This window comes from Macaca fascicularis, chromosome 7 (genome assembly GCF_037993035.2).
Source record: "Macaca fascicularis isolate 582-1 chromosome 7, T2T-MFA8v1.1".
Taxonomy (NCBI): domain Eukaryota; kingdom Metazoa; phylum Chordata; class Mammalia; order Primates; family Cercopithecidae; genus Macaca; species Macaca fascicularis.
Window position 1 is genome coordinate 112,949,381 of NC_088381.1, and position 21,096 is coordinate 112,970,476.

At 36.4% G+C, this 21,096-nt stretch overlaps 1 protein-coding gene across 3 annotated transcripts in view; it reads right to left on the bottom strand.

The window, feature by feature from the left end:
- Positions 1-6,269: 6,269 nt before the first annotated feature.
- Positions 6,270-21,096, bottom strand: part of KLHL28 (kelch like family member 28) — a 38,598-nt gene continuing 23,771 nt past the window's right edge. For 2 of the 3 annotated variants that reach the window (XM_015453222.3, XM_015453221.4), the window contains exons 3-5: positions 16,414-16,857; positions 13,327-13,535; positions 6,270-11,157 (exon numbers count right to left, since the gene is read on the bottom strand). In XM_015453222.3, the coding sequence (XP_015308708.1) occupies positions 10,994-11,157; positions 13,327-13,535; positions 16,414-16,857 (817 nt within the window). In that variant the 3' untranslated portion in view covers positions 6,270-10,993. The remainder of the gene's footprint in view (positions 11,158-13,326; positions 13,536-16,413; positions 16,858-21,096) is intronic. The other variant, XM_015453223.4, reaches the window with a different exon arrangement.

The following is a 21,096-nucleotide window of genomic DNA, read 5'->3' on the forward strand; positions in this document are numbered from 1 at the left end:
GCAATGGTCTGAAAACAACTCAAATGTCCATCAGTAGACTAGTTAAAAAACCTATGGTACATCCACACAGTAAAGTGCTGTCCAACTGTAAAAAAGAGTAAGAATGATCTCAATATATTGATATGGAAAAATCTCCAGAATATATTAAGTGAAAAAAAGTGTTTTTGTAGTACGCTATCTTTTTTGTAAGGAAATGGAGAAAATGGTATTTTATTTTTAAAATGAAACAATGAAACCAACATCTAATAAAACTTATTACCTATAAAAAAATAAACTGAACACGGTGGAAAAGATGAAAATGCAGGCAAAATTTCTGTGACTGCATCTTGTCATATAGTTTCTACTCTAGAGTCAAGTAAATATTATATATAATTAAAAATTAAATCAAAAAGTATATCTTTAAAATTTAAAAGCTGAATCAAAATAACCTAACTCTACAGTCATTAGGCTAATAACCAAAGAAAAGTATTACTTCATTTGATTCTAAATCCAGTGTTCGTATCATACATCCTTGTAAAATATAATTTAAGGATGGAATAATAACAATCTTAACTTTTGGTCTTATTATTTATTGGTATTATTATTTATGGCTATGTCAGTATTGCTAATTTGAAACTATTATACGTATGTTGTAAGATAAAGCAAATAGGTAATTATGTCAATGTTGCTAGACCAATGTTTTCAGACTAAAAACAGATATATGGCCGGGCGCGGTGGCTCACGTCTGTAATCCCAGCACTTTGGGAGGCTGAGGCGGGGGGATCACGAGGTCAGGAGATCAAGACCATCCTGGCTAACACGATGAAACCCCGTCTCTATGAAAAATACAAAAAATTAGCCGGGTGGGGTGGCAGGCGCCTGTGGTCGCAGCTACTCGGGAGGCTGAGGCAGGAGAATGGCGTGAACCCGGGAGGCGGAGCTTGCAGTGAGCCGAGATGGCGCCACTGTACTCCAGCCTGGGCGACAGAGCGAGACTCTGTCTCAAAAAAAAAAAAAAAAAAAAAAAATATATATATATATATATATATATATATATATATCTCAAAGCATTTAAGTAAAAGTCCTTTCCCTCTCTGTTCAAATTAAAAAAATAAAGTATTTCCTAACTCTGCCTACTAAATAGCCTATAAGCAAGGATAAATGAGAGAGCACCACTAGCACCCATATTGGGATCTCTAAATACCTTTTCCTAGCAAAAGGTACCACAGGCCCTTAAAGGACTAGGTGATTCTGGATTTGGGGAACAAAATGTAAAAGAAAACTAAAACACAAGGATGCCTGAATTTGATACCTGAATTGTGGTTACAGGAGAGAATATCCTTATTTTTAAGACACATACACTGAAGTATTAAAGCATAAAAGGACATAATGTATTCAACTGACTTTCAAATGGCTTGAAAAAAATGAGAAAACATAAAAACAAATGAAGACAAATGCTAAAAATTGGTTAATCTTGGAAAAAGTATACAAGAGTTTAAACAACTTTTCTGTAAATTTCATAATATTTTAAATTATTTCAAATAATTTAATAATTTGTTGGTACTTTTTTTAAAAAAGAAAGGAAACTTTCTTTTTCTTTGAGACGGAGTCTTGCTCTGTCACCCAGGTTAGAGTGCAGTGGCCTGATCTCAGCTCACTGCAGACTCCGCCTCCCGGGTTGAAGCGAGATTCTACTGCCTCAGCCTCCCGAGTAGCTCAGATTACAGGCACCCGCCACCGCGTCCGGCTAATTTTTGTATTTTTTAGTAGAGATGGGGTTTCACCATCTTGGCCAGGCTGGTCTCAAACTCCTTACCTCATGATCCACCCGCCTCGGTCTCCCAAAGTGCTGGGCTTACAGGCATGAGCCACCGCGCCGGGCCAAGAAAGGAAACTTTCAATGGAACTTAGTGGGTATCCACAGGACTAAGATGGACAATTAATTGAAATGTGTATATTGAAACAGATATGTAAAAATTTTTGGTTTCGTGATACTTAATCATTGTTGGAGGTTGATGGATCATCAGTTCATTACTCTGAAGACTGAGAAAGGAATGAATGAAACATTTTCCCCTGCCATTCTTGTATATAATGTATCTCAGAGTAACCCAGATAAGTGATGGATGAGGAAGTGCTTTCCTTTATAGGATTCCAGCTAATAAATGCAGAAGAAATGACAGAATTGGAAAAATCACCATTTTGTAACTCCTAAGGTAGTATTAGGTTTGGTGCAAAAGTAACTGCGGTCTTTGCCATTACTTTAAAAGGCAAAAAGCGCAATTACATTGGCACCAACCTAATAACAGATCCAGCTGTGGCCCTCAAGAGCTGCTAAAACCATCAGGGGAGAGTTTGATGGGGAACTTGATAATAGAGGGATCAGGTTAACACCTGAAACTCAAACCTAGAAATTAATCCTAACATAACTAAAAGTGAGATAACCAGACATAGTATACCTTATGATGCAATGCAATAGGAAGTACATATCACATCAATTACACTTGACAAAAAAAAAAAAAAAAAGAACCTGAATCTAATCAAAACTCTACATGCACCTATACCAGTTTAAAAACAACAACAACAACAACAACAAACTTGAAGAATGGAACAATAAGATAAAAAACAGCACAAAAAAGCAATTAGCTAAATCTAGCATGTGGGGCAATCTACTAGGCAAATGGCCTCATTTCCTCTACAAATTCATGGCATGAAAAAAAGGGGGTGGGAGGTAGTGACTGGTAGAGATTAAAAGGGATTTAAGAGACATAACAGTCGAATACAATGAATAAACCTCATTTAGACCCAGAAGTAAAGCAACCAATGGTAATCAAAAACATTTTTGAGATAATCATGGAAGTTTGAATATAGACTGGGTACTAAATATTACAAAAGTAGTAACTTTTCAGTGTGAATATATCAGTGTGGCTTATAGAAAAGTAGCATAAAATTTTAAAGTGTCCTTATCAGTTAGAGATGCAACCTCATTTATTTACTGGTTATATCACATGATGTCTGGGATTTTCTTTAAAATATTCCAGCAAAAACAAAAGTGGAGTGAATAGATGAAATAGGATTAGCAAAATGTGGTTAATAGTTGATGCTGGGAGATGGGTATGTGGAGGTTTCATTTCTATGAAAAAGAAAAAAAAAATAAAAAGCCTGGAAGACATATCAAAACTGACTTGAACTGCTCTAATACCTATTGTCTTTTCATCACACCACTCAATTTTACTCCTATACTTGAGTTCTGGCTCTGCACTGGAAGGTGTTTTTTTTTTTTTTTTTTTTTTTTTTTTTTTTGTATTCCATTACAAGTCTATTGCTGACTCCTAAAATCTAGTCATCACAGTCTTCCACATTAGAGTTGAAACTTCCACCCCTATTATTGCCGCAAAGGAGAGGATCATCTAGTAATTTTATGAAAGGACCCAAGAGACATAACTAGACCTCTGCCAGACTAGCACTTTTCTCTATTCTCCCTTCCAGGGGGAAAAAAATCTGAGGTGACTTTTACATTCCTCTAGTGGATTATGGGATATGTCTTATATTACTCATTTACGCCTTCCACCACGTCTTGCACATACTAAACTCTCAATAACTGTCAGCTGAAAAATTTTACAATGACTTCTGAGTAATATGAAAGCTATTTCTGCATGCATTAGAATAAAAAGGCAGAACTAAAAAAGCATCTATGTGGCCAAGAAATGTCAATTTCAATATTTTAATGTGTACTCCATTCAAAATGCATTATTTACATTTTCTGTGTCATCTATAATACACTTTAAACACTTCAGGATATGTCTGTTAAGTTCCAACTTCAACTTTAGGAGTTGCCCTCATTAAGAATGCAGTTGAGGTCCTTAATATCAAAAGAAAGGAAATCAGTGTATCAAAAACAAGTCTGCACTCCCATGTTGATTGCAGCACTAGTCACAATAGCCAAGATACAGTATTAGAGTGTGCATCAATGGTTGAATGGATAAAATGTGGTACATATATATAATGGACTATTCAGTCATAAAAAGAATAAAATCCTGTCATTTGAAACAATATGGATAGAAATGAAGGACATTATGTTAAGCGAAATAAGCCAGACAAACATTGCATGCCCTTACTCATGTAGGAGCAATAAAAACTTGAACTCATGGAGGAAGAGAATAGAATGATGATTATCAGAGACTGGGAAGGGTAGTGGGGAAAAGGGAAAAGAGTGGATGGTTAATGGGTACAAAAATACAGTTAAATAGAAGGAATAAGACCTAGTGTTTGGCAACACACATGGGGCCTGTCGGTGGGACAAAGGAAGGGAGAGCATCAGGATAAATAGCTAACGCATGTGGAGCTTAATACCTAGGTGATGGGTTAATAGGTGCAGTAAACCACCCTGGTACACGTTTACAAATGTAACAAACCTGAGGTCCTCTGCATGTATCCTGGAACTTATAATAATTTTTTTTTTTAAAAAAAGATATAGTGTTCGGTAGCACAATAGGGCAACTATAGTTAACATTAATTTATTTCATATTTGAAAATAACTAAAAGAGTAGAATTAGAATGTTCCTTTTTTTTTTTTTTTTTGAGACGGAGTCTCGCTCTGTCCCCCAGGCTGGAGTACAGTGGTGCGATCTCAGCTCACTGCAAGCTCCGCCTCCCGGGTTTACGACCTTCTCCTGCCTCAGCCTCCCGAGTAGCTGGGACTACAGGTGCCCGCCACCTCGCCCGGCTAGTTTTTTGTATTTTAGTAGAGACGGGGTTTCACCGTGTTAGCCTGTATGGTCTCGATCTCCTGACCTCGTGATTCGCCCGTCTCGGCCTCCCAAAGTGCTGGGATTAGAGGCTTGAGCCACCGCGCCCAGCTAGAATTGGAATGTTCCTAACACAACCGATAAACGTTTGGGGTGATGGATACCTCAATTACCCATTTGATCACTGCATATTATATGCTTGTATCAAAATACCATCTGCACCCCATAAGTATGTACAACTGTTTTGTATCATAGCAAATTATTTTTATACCTTTTTTAAAAGACTGGAGTTAAGGGGTGGCTAGCTAGCATTCTATCTAGGAAATTCATGCTGAAAGCAACTTCAAGTACTTCTGTTATCTATCCATAATCTAATCAGTATCCAATGCTTTGCTAATTAGCATATTAAATGTCAGAAGCATTTCTTGGGGAAGTGGCTCATCGACTAAGATGATATCAGAAAGGTGCTCTTGACCTGGCATGGTGGCTCATGCCTGTAAATCCAGAAATCCAGCACTTTCAGAGGCGGAGGTGGGAGAATGACTTAAGGCAAGGAGTTCGAGAACACCCTGGCCAACAGAGCAAGACCTCATCTCTACAAAATAAAAATTAAAAATTAGCCAGGCAGTGGCCCACACCTGTACTTCCAGCTACTCAGTAGGCAGAGGCAGTAGGATCATTTGAGCCCAAAAAATGGAGGCTGCAGTGAGCCAAGACTGTGCCACTGCCACTGCACTCTAGCCTGTGCAACAAAGTGAGACTCTATCTCAAAAAAAAAGAAAAAAGGAAGGTTACTTTTACTTATAAAGACTGAATCCATTCAGGCTTGTAATTTACCACTTCCTAAAAAAAGCCACCCAAGTCTCAACTGCTTGTTTCTTTGGGATTGCTGGTTACCTGATACTGACCACAAAAGTAATGAAATCCTCTTGGATATTACAGTGTCTGCCTCAAGTAAACCTTTCAAAAGGCTGGTTAGAGAATCTAAAAGGACAGAAAGCTGGGACTGCAATGGGCTTACTGAACACTTTTACTCTTGTTTTACTTAAGTTTCTTTAGTAAATGTCTGAATGTGTGGCAGAATTGGCTTAAGAAATTTTTTTTTTTTTTTTTTTTTTTTGAGACGGAGTCTTGCTCTGTTGCCCAGGCTGGAGTGCATTGGCATGTCGGTTCACTGCAAACTCCGCCTCCCGGGTTCATTCCTGCCTCAGCCTCCTAAGTAGCTGGGATTACAGGCATACGCCACCATGCCTGCTAATTTTTGTATTTTTAGTAGAGACGGGGTTTCACTATGTTGGCCAGGCTGGTCTCAAACTACTGACCTCAGGTAATCCGCCCGCATCAGCCTCCCAAAGTGCTGGGATTACAGACGTGAGTCACTGCACCAGGCCTGGCCTAAGACAGGTTTTCATTGTAACCTGCTAAAGAGGATGTAAAGGTGTGGCTACTCTATGGCTACTACCTATCTATGCATAAAACCCTAAGAGATGAGCACGACAAAGTTAGCTTGGTTCAGTTCACAATTATCATATGACATATACAAAGTAGATTTTTCATTTTTATTTTAAACATTTTACATTAAATGAAATTTAACCATAATAATTACAGAACATTACCACAATAATATACACAAATAACCTTTAAAATAAAAAAAGAATACAATTTTCAACTAGTTAAATGACACTTTAGTATGTAAACATAAATAAAATAAAACCCTGATGCTAAAAAGGTACATGTTCAGAGGTAAAATACATATACAAAAACATTTAAACTACCACAACTAGATCACATTCTTTGCAAGAGAGTACAAATATTAGTACTCTACAGCTACAAAATTTCAGAATCCTGTTAAAATCAAAACCGTTGCTGGTTTATAATACACAGCACAATTCATAAGGCAAAAATATAGGCATTATCATCCAGTTCTTTAATTTCACTTGTATTTTAAGGCAAACTTGGAACTTTTTGCTTAGTATTTAAAAATAAATGGGACTTACACATGATAACTTGACAAAATTAACAATAAATTATCTCTAGTTAAAGATGTATAATATAAAAGACATATGGATAACAATTTTTCTCTCTGCAGAGATGTAAACTGGATTTTTATTTGACTCCATAGTCACACCAGTAGGAAAATTTGTAAACCTATTGTATTAAAAATGTATTATATTCCTCACTCTTTTCAAATGTGTATTAACACCAAATCAATGTACTGTAAGTGAAAATCCAGTGCATATCCAGCCATAGAATAACTGTTATCTAATTAAATCATGTCTAATTAAAGTGCTGTTTACAAAGGGAAAAAAGGTTAAGAAGTAGAACTGGATGTTAACTTGACATGTGACATCTTATAATTCCTTAACTTTTAGACTACAGAGGTTATGAGGTTATCACAAGTTTACTGAACTTGAAGCAGTAAGTGTTTATTGTAGAATCTGATTTTCCTGAAAATGAGCACTTAGGTGACAATACTAGGAATCCAACACCAAAACTGAAAATAAACACGACATGTACATATATTTCTCTCAATGTCAGCCAGAGCCTTGATACTACAGGAAATATATATATTTAAAATTTCTATAGTTTTCTTACTAGAAAATACATTATCCAATTCTAGGAGATTTGGAGTTCTATAAATATTCGGTTTTTAAATATTTCTTTTTCATGCCAATAAAACCTAATTGGACACTAAGGAATTACTTATGCATAAACTAGGTCTCTAATCACTTCTTATGATGTCAGAGATAAGGAATTAGATTCATCCTTCACCAAAATAGTTATTAGGGTCTCTCCCACTATATTTTACTCTCTCTGAGTGAAAAAGAGTCTATCTTATCTCTCTAGCTCCCACAGCATCTAACAGAATATCTCATACATATAGTAAACCCTCCATATGTGTCAGATTATCAAACTAAAATTTCAAAACCTAATGCCATTTTCCTGTCACTTGATACCACTTCCTATAATTTAATATTCACTCATATTTAAAACAATAACAGCAATAACATAGAATTTATAAATATCCTTGGAGCTACATTAAAAGTCATTTACATTCTATTACAACATCCATGATTATTGAATAGCCAAAGGTGCCTAACAGATTAAGTCATTATAATTATAGAAGGCAAGTATCTTGCAACTGATTACATTAATTTCTATTTCCCAGTGCTGCTCTTTTCCAAAATATTTCTGGGAAATCTTAAATAGCTTTTCTCTTCGTGCCTGAATATATATAATTATTTCTAATACTTTTAATCATGAGGATTTATAACCAAACATTTTGATCCTTTTTAACATTAGAAACATGTGGCTTTAAATTCACAATTTGTCAGCAGAGTGTTCACAATGAAACTTCTCACAAATTTGTAAAAGAAGGCGCTAATGTAAACATATTAGTTGTCAGGTCAGATTAGTAGCTCTGGTTGCTACAAATAGTACAGTAGGTTAAGCAATTCTAAAATAAATATACTTATAAATTTTGAACATTTTTCCTCTTCCCTTCACAGATTTTCATAATTTGTTCACTGGTGTATGGCTCCTACTACTGCCCAAGATATTTCACATTTAGTCTTCATCAAGATGAAATTTAGATTTTTCAAAAACAATGACCAGTATATGTTTTTGATCTAATTTACCAAATGATTATACACTAATTTGATAGTGGAGATGATACATGAGTAAAACGTTAAAATACAATGTATAGAATAGATGTGTTTATAATTAAAATCATTTTCTTTCTTTTTTTTGTATTTTTTGAGGCGGAGTTTCACTCTTGTTGCTCAGGCTGGAGTGCAATGGTGCAAGCTTGGCTCACTACAACCCCTGCCTCCCAAGTTCAAGCGATTCTCCTGCCTCAGCCTCCCAAGTAGCTGGGATTACAGGCACCTGCCACAATGCCCAGCTAATTTTTTTTATTTTTAATAGAGACAGGGTTTCACCATGTTGGCCAGGTTGGTCTCGAACTCCTGACCTCAGGTGATACACCCGCCTCGGCTTCTCCAAGTGCTGGGATTACAGGCATGAGCCACCGCGCCCGTCCTAAAATCATTTTCCATAGTCTTTCAAATTCCCTTATCTTTTGGGAATAGGGGATTAAAAATAGTATAAGAGGATATATTTAATAATTTAATTGCTATAAACAAAACTGAATTGGGAATTTAAAACTAAATATGTGATGAATCTATTTTAAATTGCTGTTCTTTAAAGTCTGGGCCAACTACAATAGTGCACCTATTTCTATGCAATAGATTTATTCAAATCAATGAAAAAGTTATTGCTATATATTATTATGTTATTCAGACAAGCAACATAGAAAATACTCAGACTATCAATCATATTAGTTGCTCCTGTTGAGTTCTAAATTATAAGAGACTAAAAATCACTTGCAAGGTTTTATAATCTGTGCAAATATTCATAAAGCATGATACTACGTTTATGATTAAAAATGATTTTACATAGTTTTGTAGTATATATTCAAATCTACAACTGGCAGTTTATGGAAGAACAAAGAACTGTAAATTGCCTGGCTATAGTATTCAAGAAATAAACATATATACTAACAAATGAACCTATGTTTTATCATTACAAATGGCTTCTTAACAATAGTCTAGAACATTATGGCACTTAAGAATATAATATCAATTTTTTTCTTAGGAAAAATTATACATTGGTCTTGCGGAGACTTTATAAGGAGATCGCAGACAGGTTTAAAAAAAAAATCAAGGAAAAGAAAATCAAATGACTACAGTTCCAAAATGCAAGTACCAACATCATAATAAAATGCAAGTGAATGTGTTTAAGACTAACAGACATTTACTAAAACATGCTAAAATCAAATAAGTTAACCACTTCCTTTAAATAAGCTGTCACTGGCTACAGCAAACAATTTCACTTTAAAAGATTATTTCTTTAATCAAAGTAGAACTCAACTTAGAACCATTACTCAAGTAAACACTGAGTTCCAGTTTTCCTCAATAACATTAAAATATTCAGTTACCTAAGAAATGTACAAAGTAATGCATAACTGCCTAGTGCTTTATATTTAATGCATATATTTCTGTTTTTAAGAAGGACATGTAATATCTAGCACAAGAAGAAAGAAGATCAAAAGTGTAACTTTCTTTAAATCACTATTCAGGAACCATGAAAAGCATAACAAAGGCCATTTTGATGATTTTTGGATGTTAACATTAGTGTAATCACTAACATTTTTAATAAGCACAAATGAATCAAACCATTAAAAATGCAAAAGACTATCAAAACATGTCATGCATATCTCATACTGAACATCCAAAAGGACATCAGTTACAGCCTTGTTACAAATCTTACAGTTAGCACCATTTTTATATCTGAACACTTTGAAAAAGCAAAGATCTTAAAAAACTAAAATTATTATAAGGATATATGAAAAAAATTAATATGCACTAAGAATGGTACTAAACACTGCTCAAATATTTACATCAGCACTGGAAGGCCTGCTGTACTACTGAAGAAAAACTGAAACAACTGATGTACTTAAACTCCTATCCATGCTAACCATAGCATAGATAGGTAATTAAATTCATCCAACGTTAACCTGTCCATCTACAAAAGGCATTAAACAGTAAATATCTGACTTCCTAAAATAGGGCCCCAAATATCATGATAGTAAAAGCAATTGTCTTAAAAATTTATTACATCCCTAGCCCTAAAACCATTTAGCAGGAAGAGTATTCAGATGACTACTTATGGCATGTTATTTACAACCCTTAAAAGTACCAAAATAAAAAGCAGCCCTTTATTTGTTTTAAAACAAATGAAAAATGTGAAGCATTTACATCCAAGAAGCAGTATCAGCACTCTGTCCATTCATTCAATACACTCCAGCACCTAAAGCATCGCTCATCCTAGTAAATCATGGTATCAGGGAAGGAAAGCTAGAAATTAAAAAAAAAAAAAAAAAAAAAAAAGCAGCAACGTTTTCTCTACACGTACACTTATGAACATAAAACTAGTATATCTCAGTCTTCGGGGAAAAAGTGCACAATTCAATTGACAAGGTCTTTACTTTTTTTTTTTTCTCTTTTTTCTTTTTGATTATTGATTTACTGTGTAATCAAGAGCAACCAAAACTACTTGTCAATGAAAAGTACCCAACAAAACTTTGAGTCTTCATGCCACTTCAAGTTAAAAAGAAAGCAATGCAGCTTGTGGGTTTCAGAAAACTGGGCCATCTGTTCATGCAGTACAAGTTTCACCACCATACTATTTCCGAGAGTTCACATTTGTCAAAGTGCAGTTAACCCAAAATTGCAGCGACAGTATATCATGCCAGCTGAATCCAGCCATGTATCTGAGATAGGATCATATTTCTGCACTGTATTCAGATAGGAAGACCCTGAGTGACCACCGACAACATAAAGGTAGTTATCGATTACAGCAGCACCAACTCCTAGGAAAGGGTAGCAAAAAAAAGAAACATGTTAACCATGAAGTATTACTTTTTCAAACTAAAAATAAATTTGTATTTTAATGTTTTATTAAAAGACATTTTAACAATCTATTATTAATTATATTATACAAGCAATATACACTAGTCATCCCCTTATCTGAGTTTTTGCTTTCCATGCTTTCAGTTACCTGCAGTCAACCATGACTAGAAAATAGGGAGTACTGTACAGTAAGATATTTTGAGGAAGACCACATCCACGTAACTTTTATTACAATCTATTGTAACAATTGTTCTATTATTGTTGTCCCTAATCTCTCACTCTGACTAATTTACAAACTAAACCTTATCATAGATATATATGTATAGGAAAAAACATTACACATATAGGGTTTGGTACTATCTGAAGTTTCAGTCCACCAGAGTTCTTGGAACATATCTCCTGTGGGTATGGGGTACCTACTGGAGCAATATGCGCTTGACGGAAAAATAAAATCCTTAAAACAAAATAAGAGTTATTGAGGTGGGAGGATGGCTGGAGGCCAAAAGTTTGAGGCAGCAGTGAGCTATGACTATACCACTGCATCCCTGCCTGGCTGGACAGAGTAGGGCCCTGTCTAAAAACTAAACTAAAATAAATAAAAGCAAAAGTTGAAGTCTTCCTTTACCTCTCCTCTCTAATCCTACTCTTCCTTCCCCTTCAGTAAAACGGAGTATATATCTTTCCATAGGCTTTTTTTAAAAAATTTCATTTCATTCTAGAAAAATCATTTTATGAGGCTTTCAAATACACTGAAATATTTAAAATATATTAAATATTTTAAATTTAAATATTTTAAATATATTAAATGACATAATTTATGCTTCAAAAAATTCTACTTTAGATATTATCGTATATAGTTCTAAAAAGAAACAGTTTACCCCAATTTTTTAAGTTCTCATTGTTTCTGTGGCTTTCCCTCTCAAGGATATGAAAGAAACAAATTATAGTAAACACTAAAATAGTTCATTTCAACTTGTCCTTTCAGTTTCTCTTGCATGTTTGTTTCAAGAGGTTCTTTAATCATAAATATAGGTTGAACATCCAATACCCAAAAATATGAAATCCAAAGTGCTCCAACATCTGAAACTTTTGTTTTTTTGAGACGGAGTCTCACTCTGTCTCCCAAGCTAGAGTGCAGTGGCGTGATCTCAGTTCAAGTGATTCTCATGCCTCAGCCTCCCAAGTAGCTGACACTATAGGCATGTGCCACCATGCCAGGCTAATTTTGTATTTTTAGTAGAGACGGGGTTTCACCATGTTGCCCAGGCTGGTCTTGAACTCCTGACCTCAAGCGATCCTCCCACCTCGGCCTCCCAAAGTGCTGGGATTACAGGCGTAAGCCACACTGTGCCTGGCCCAACATCTGAAACTTTTTGAGCACCATATGATACTCAAAGAAAGTGTTCACTTAAGCATTTCACACTTTAGGGTTTTTGAACTTGGCATGCTCAACCTGGTAAGCATAGTGCAAATATTCCAAAATCCCCAATCCAAAACCTGAAACACTTCTGGTCCTAAGCATTTTGGATAGGAAATATTCAACCTGTATGAGGAGTGCTCCCTAAAGCATTTACATCAGTATCTAAAAACCTTTCCCTTAAAATGCTGTGATGAGTTTGAGTTCAAAGAAAACAATTTCTCCCAAACCACAAGAGTGGATTTGTTTTTTTTCTATGAACTCTGAAATCCAACCTTTTTGATCAACTATACCCCTTGGGGAAGAAAGAACATTTGAAAGTGAACATACAGATTACTGATATACAATAGAAAACAAAACAGAACAATCCGAGGATTGTATATATGTAACATATGAAAAGAGGACATTTGTTACATGGACAAAAAGAGCTTCTATAAATACACACTCCAGTATAAGCATTTCACAAAATGTATTCAGCAAGTTTGAGAAACAATAATATGCACACTGGCATATAAAAGTCATAAGAAATCTATATACTTTTGTCTAGCTAATTGTCTTTCAAGTTTACCACATACAAGTTTTTTTTTTTTTTTTTTTTTTTTTTCTGGACTAGTAATATTCCTACTGCTATATTCCAAGGAGCTATTATTACAATCACATCATTATAGAAAACATTGCCTTATATGTTTGGAAATTAATAAATTTTTATTACCTGTTCTAGGTTCTTTCATTGGTCTACACACAGTCCACTGATTTTGATGAGGATCGTATCTTTCAATGCTGGACAAATGTGAGACTCCATTATGTCCACCCACCACAAAAATAAAGCCTAGCATGACACCCACGCCAAAGTGAATCCTTTTATCTGCCATGGATGCAACCATCTCCCAGGAGTCCTTACTTGGATCATAACGCTCCACACTGCAAATATTTAAAAAAACATTTAATTTACAGATCTTTTGTGTCATTCTTCCTGTCAAAGCAAAACTAAAACCCCCTACAGCTTTAAAAGTTCACGTAATAGAGAGATATTAAATAAGACTAGTCTGCCACAAATGCTTAGGTTTTGCTGATAAGATTGTAAGGATAAAAGCTTACCTTGTAAACAGGGTGCAATTCCATATGCTATTCCATTATATTGTGCAAGCAGCAAAGTATATTAAGAGCATAGAACTTGGAGTCAGAAAACCTGGGTTCAAGTACTAATTCTGTACACCTGGGGCTGAATGAACCTTAGCCCTACTGCTGTGGATGTGTGTAATCCTGAATAAGTCATTTCCTCTAACCTGCAAAAATGAGGATAGTGCAACCTCAAGGGATTCATGTAAGAATAAAGTCAAATGAGTATGCACGTGACTTTGAAAACCACTAATTGAATACAGATTTTTTTTTTTTTTTTTTTTTTTTTGAGATGGAGTCTCGCTCTGTCACCCAGGCTGGAGTGAGGTGGCGCGATCTCGGCTCACTGCAAGCTCCGCCTCCCGGGTACACGCCATTCTCCCAGCTCAGCCTCCCGAGTAGCTGGGACTACAGGCGCCCGCCACCACACCTGGCTAATTTTTTTGTATTTTTAGTAGAGACGGGGTTTCACCATGTTAGCCAGGATGGTCTGGATCTCCTGACCTCGTGATCCAGCCGTCTCGGCCTCCCAAAGTGCTGGGACTACAAGCGTGAGCCACCACGCCCGGCCAGATTTTTTTTTGTTCCTAAACTTTATTTATTTATTTTAGAGACAGGTCTTGCTCTGTCACCTAGGATAGAGTGCAGTGGCACAATCATAGCTCACTGCAGTCTCAAAATTCCGGGACTAAAGTGATCTTTCTGTCTCAGTCTCCTGAGTAGCTAGGAGTAAAGGTACATGCCCCCATGCCTGGCTTGAATACAGAGGTTTTTAGGATCTTCTATACAGTTAAGGGAAAGAGAAGAGGAAGAGAAGGTGGGGGGGGGGACTTTTTTTTTTTCCCCCCCTCACAGAATTCATGTGGCTTACTGCAAAGCAGTCACTGTAGATTGCATAGCACAAATTGGCTAATCATATAATCTCAGGGTGATTTAGGAGTACTCAGGAATTTGAGTCAAGGCTGTGTTCCAGAGAACCTGTGGCATTTCCAAGCTGCATTATGGAATCCAAATTAAATTAGAATTTTCAAAAAGGCTTCCCTAGAAAATTCTAGCAGCTGTTTAAGACTATGGTTTCCTCTGAAGGGGCACAAAGGCACAGAGGTAAGATTGTTGGGCTTGTTCTGGCCCTAACCTAATTTCCTGAAAAAACCATAAGCATTTAACAGGCTGTGACACTATTCTGGAGTTCATAATAGAGACTGGGTAACAATGTTTCTGAAAGAACTCCGGGATAGAATCCATTAGACCAAAATCATTGAAGAAGAGTTGATGAACTGCAGCAAGACTTTCAAGATAATCAAATTTAAAATACTTAACCTTTTATCTTACAAATTTTGGGCAGAAATTTTTCAAAGAATAGAAATGCATGTCTATGTCCCAAATACTTTTCCTTCAACTAAGGGCAAAAAATAAATAAATAAATAAATAAAAGGAGGAATACTTTGGCTTCAATAGAAGTAAAAATTTACAGATGAAATGCTGTTGTGCCATCACTTTCTCAGTCAACAAACCTTGGCATTTGTAGAGGATGGGTTCCAGGATCCACCCCATCCCAAGGATACCAAAATCTGCAGGTACTCAAGTTCCTTATATAAAACAGTATAATATTTGCATATAAGCTACACATATCCTCTTGTATACTTTAAATCATCTCTAGATTACTTATGATACTATGCAAATAGCTGTTATATTATTTTGTTTTTTATTATTGTAAATTTTTTCAAATATTTTTGATCCACAGTAGGTTGAATCTGTGGATGTAGAACTCATAGATATGGAGGGCTGACTGTATGCCCTCTCATTAAAATACTCACAATCAAAATAACACAAATCACTCTAATTACAATTAAAGATACAATCTTTTCTTTTCTTCTTCTTTTTTTTTTTTTTTTTTGAGACAGGGTCTCACTCTGTTGCCCAGGCTGGAGTGTAGTAGTGCATTCAAGGCTCACTGCAGCCTCAACCTCCTGGGCTCAAGCAATCCTCCCACGTCAGACTCCCAAAGTATTGGGATTACAGGCATGAACTGCCACACCTGACCAAAGATAAAACCTTTGGAACATCAATTTTCAATAAAGGTTCAGAATTATTATTCATTTCTTATATAACTAATTACTTCATACTTTTATTTTCTCATATATATTTCTCCTTTATTCAGATAATACTACAGATTAGATATCAGAAATTCAAACTCCGGCACAAGTCAAATACCTGATGATACATATATGATTACAGAAAAAAATTCAGAAAGGAATATTTAAATAAGGTTTTAAGTTTATGATGCATTATAATATTGTATAGACATACAGGAATTAAATTTCTACTTCTTTATTCTATTAAGCAATACAATAAGAGACAATTTACATACTGTGCACATAGATGTACACACTACACAAAATCTAAAGTTGTCTAACTTCATCTTATTTTTAGGTTTCTGAGTTTTAAAATCTACTCGATTTATACTGAATGAATGTAAAATTTAATGAGAGGGATTTGATTGTTAGGTTTGTATTAAATTCCCATTTAAAACAATTACAATTATATCCATGGAGCAGATTAAGTTTCCCAAATGCCGGAAGTTCATTCATACACACAAATTGTTTAAACTCAGAAATTATTGCTAATGAGACTTTTAAAAATCCACAAACATATACGATTTAATTATTAAGTTAAATACCTGTTCATGTGGGCAGGACCATATCCACCAATGGCATATATCATTCCATCCAATACAGCTGCAGCAAAACAACTTCTTGTTGTAGTCATTGGTGCCACAGGTTGCCATTTTCTTATTTTGGGAATGTACTTCTCTACAGATTGTAAATAAGATTGTCCGTCATAACCACCTAAGGCATAAAGTTCTCCTGCAAGTACTACTACTCCAAGAGTACTTCGGCTTTCATTCATTCTCTCTAGAGAAGTCCAAGTATTTGTATCAGGATTCCAGCATTCTACTGAATTTTCATGTTTTCTGATAGTGACACCAGGACGCGCATTAGTTTCAATACCACCTATAACATACACTTTTTGGTCTAAAACGCATATTCCAAATTCATAGCGAGGAATGTTTAGGGGTGCCAAACCAATCCAAGAGTCATTCTGAGGAAAGTACATCTCCACACTAAAGAATAAGCAGAAAAAAATTAAAATTTAAAAACCGAATTTTTAATCTTATTAGTAATCAGGGACACAAAAATTAAAACCACAATAAACCATGACACACCTTCCAAAGTGGCAAAAAATGTAAAGTCAGATAATAATTGTTGGCAAGAATGTGTAGCAAGAAATGCATACTCCGTTGGTGAGACTGCAAACTTGTATAAATTACTCTGGAAAACAATTTTACATTATCTAAAAAAGTTGAAGATACATGTGTCCTGACTCAGTAATTACATTCCTATGTATCTACTCTCCTGAATGTCTATTATAATTTTGCATCTAGACACATATACACAAATGTTCATAGAAGCACAACACAATCATCCACCAAAAGGAGAATGGTTAAAGTGTACTTATGTGTCCTGTCTGAGGAACTCTACTGATGAGAAAGGCATGCATACATATATGTCCAAGAGTGTTTACTGCAGTATTATTTGTAACAGCTCCAAAGTGGAAACAATCCAAATGTTCATCCACTATAGAGTGGATAAATTGTGCCATATCATACAAGAGAATACTATATGGCAACGAAAGGAACAAACTATAGCTACATGTCTCTCGGGGAATCTTATACACATAATGTTGAGACAAAAAAGTCAAATTTAAAAGGATATTAACTAAGTTCAAAAACAGGTAAAACAAATCTCTGGATTAGGAATGAGGATAGTGGTCACCTTTGGAGAGGACAAGAAGGGAGCTCAAGGGTGGCTTTTGAGTGTTGCTCATACTCTGTTTCTTGAACTGGTTTGTAATGTTTACTTTGTGGTAATTCACTGAGCTTACATTTGGGATTTGTACATTTTTCTCTGTGCGTGTAACACTTTAATACTTAAAATTAAATTTTTTATTGTAGAAAGATGAAGTATATTATGCTTATACACTATATAACATATAAATTAAGTGAACCATTTCCTCATGCAATGTCACAGATGAATTTCACAAACATTGTTCAGTTAAAAAAATCTGTGAATAATATATATTACTGCACTTATATTAAAATGTGTAAAACATAACAATATATTAGGGCACATTTAATATGTGGCAAAATTATAATGAAAAACAAGGAAACAGTTCATAAAAATTCAGGACAGTGGATACTTGTGGAGGAAGGGAGATGGTAGCAAGGAGGGGCACAGGGGGACTTCAGAAGTATTGTTAATAGTCTGTGAAGCTGGTTGATAGGTACTTGAGTATTTATTCTTGATACCCTGCACCCATATACTATATAATCTTTTGCATATACATATATATCTTTACCCCCCCCAAAACCTGGGAAAAAGTAGCTAATGTCCCCAAACTCAATAATGTAACAGCATAAAAAAGTCCTCCATCCAGCATAATCGAGGTATATTCATTCACGCAATAGTTACTGAATTCCAATTTAAAGTCAGTTTTTGTTATAATACTTGTTTTAAAAATGTGAAATTAATGCAATGATATATGATGGAATACTTTGACCCTAACAAGGTTTAAAAGAGAATGGGAGATAAGGAAGTGAAAACAGGGGGTATAATTTTCCAATGATTTTTTACTATAATGAGTAAAATAAATATGAGCAGGTAGCTATCAAGTGGGGCAGAGAAAGACCATGGGGACCCGAGGGGATTAATTTAACCTGGAAGCTTAAACCAAAATGTGTTTGCATGCTGACAGTACTGATATATATAGCACAGAGGGAGAAGGTAATGACATAGGAGAGAGATAGGATAAGTGGAAAAGCAAAGTCTTTGTGTAATGGAGAGTGAATGGAATCTAGTGAATAAGTAGAGAGGTGGAGGGGTTGGTCTTAGAAACAACTTGGCAGATCTGGTGTTGGGAAGATAGGCTAGTTCTCTTCTGGTTGCTTCCAACTTTTCAGTAGAATAAGAGGTAAAGGGAAGGGGTTTTGGATGTTTTTAAGAGAGCAGAAGGTGTGAGACATGAGGGAGTCAAAGAATAAACTGATTAAGGAAATGCAGAGCGTTACTGGGGAGTGCTGAAGGCCCCATGTGAGATAAGTTAAAATGGGTATGTAGCTTTCTCTAGTTATATTCTGCTGCTCAGATGCAGCCATGGCATAAGAGGACAATTGAATTTAACTAGATGAGTATGACGGAGGAACAGAAAGGCAAAGGGGCCATGGCGTATTTAAAGGAATGATGACTGTGATGTTCCTCGAATCTAAGCTGGGTAAGCTGGGAAGATAAGAACATGTGGTAGTTAAAGAGCAATCCGTTCTAACTGATTATGAGGCCAATGGATGAAGAATCCTGAAAGAGACAAAGACTCACTGGAGGGTGTGTACTGAAAGAAAGAAACTGGCAAGAAAAAAACCACTGTCAAAGAGTGGAATGTGCGAACCAAGATTTTTGAATGTGTTGAAGTCACTGGTAATGACAAAGGCTGGCATCTGAAGTAGGAACAGTCTAGGACTGAGCCCTTAACCTGTGGGATATGGCTAACTCTTAAGACTTAGTGTCAGAATTGAATTTTTTTTTTTTTTTTTTTGAGACGGAGTCTTGCTCTGTCGCCCAGGCTGGAGTGCAGTGGCGCGATCTCAGCTCACCACAACCTCCGCGCCTCCTAGGTTCAAGTAATTCTCCTGCCTCAGCCTCCTGAGTAGCTGGGATTACAGGTGTGCACCACCATGCTTGGCTGATTTTTTTTTTTTTAATTTTTAGTACAGACAGGGTTTCACCATATTGGCCAGGCCAGTCTTGAACTCCTGAACTTGTGATCTGCCTGCCTAGGCCTCCCAAAATGCTGGGATTACAATCACGATCCACTGTGCCCGGCCCAGAATTAAACTTAAATACCTAGTTGATGTCAGAGAATTGGAAAACTGGTTGGTATGACAGTAAGACTTCTCAGTGATAGTAAGACTAAAGGTTATGATGATGGATTATCTAGAAGTTATGGATTTCTGGAGATGATTTAGCTAAATACATACAACATATAATGTCATTAGTCCTTATGGTCTTTTGACAGTATCTTAGTTCATTTTCTACTGATATAGCAGAATACTACAGACTGGGTAATTTATAAAGTACAAGAGTTTATTTGGCTCAAGGTACTGGAGTCTGGGAAGTCCAAGAATATGGTGCTAGATTCTGGGAAGGGTTGTCTCATGGTGGAAGACATCACATGGATAGCTAGCAAGCCTGTGCACAAGACAGAGAAAATGGCAGCCGGACTTATCCTTTTATCAAGAGCCCACTCCCGCAATAACTCACTCCCACAATAATGATATTAACCTCTTCAAGAGGGCAGAGCCTTCAGGGTCTAGTCACCTATTAAAGGCCCCACCTCCTAATACTGTTCAATGGCAATTAAGTTTCCAACATACGAACTTTTGGGGAACACTTTCAAATCATAGAATTTTGCCCCTGGCCTTCAAAATTCGTGTCCTTCTCCCATGCAAAATATATTCATTCCATCCCAATAGCCCCAAAAGTCAACTCATTCTGGCATCAACTCAAAAGTCCAAAGTCCAGAGTCTATCTAAATCATATATGAGCGAGAGTCAAGGCATGATACATCCTCAGGCAAATTACCTTCCTGCTGTGAGCCTGTGAAATCAAAACAAGTTATTTACTTCCAAAACACAAGGTGAGAAAGGCATAGGATAGATATTCTCCTTCCAAAAGGGAGAAATAGGAAACACAAAGAGTAAGAGGCCCCAAGTAAATCCAAAACCCAACAAGGAAAACATTGTCTTTTATTTTTTTGAGACGGAGTCTCCCTCTGTCGCCCAGGCTGGAGTGTAGTGGCGTGATTTCGGCTCACTGCAAGCTCCGCCTCTCGGGTTCACGCCATTCTCCTGCCTCAGCCTCCTGAGTAGCTGGGACTCCAGGCCCCTGCCACCACGCCCAGTTAATTTTTTGTATTTTTAGTAGAGGCGGGGTTTCACCATGTTAACCAGGATGGTCTCTATCTCCTGACCTCGTGATCCGCCTGCCTTGGCCCCCCAAAGTGCTGGGATTACAGGGGTGAGCCACCGTGCCCGGCCAACATTAAGTCTTAAAGCGGGTGAATAATCTCCTTCGACTCCACGTCCTACTTTCTGGATACACTGGGGCAGGAGTTGGGCCCCCAAGACCTCTGGCAGCCCTGCCCCCATGACTTTGCTGGGCTTAGCCCATGCAGGTCTCACAGGTTGGAATCTTGTACCTACAGTTCTGACAGGCTGACGCTGCACACTACTTGCACTACAGTTCTGTGG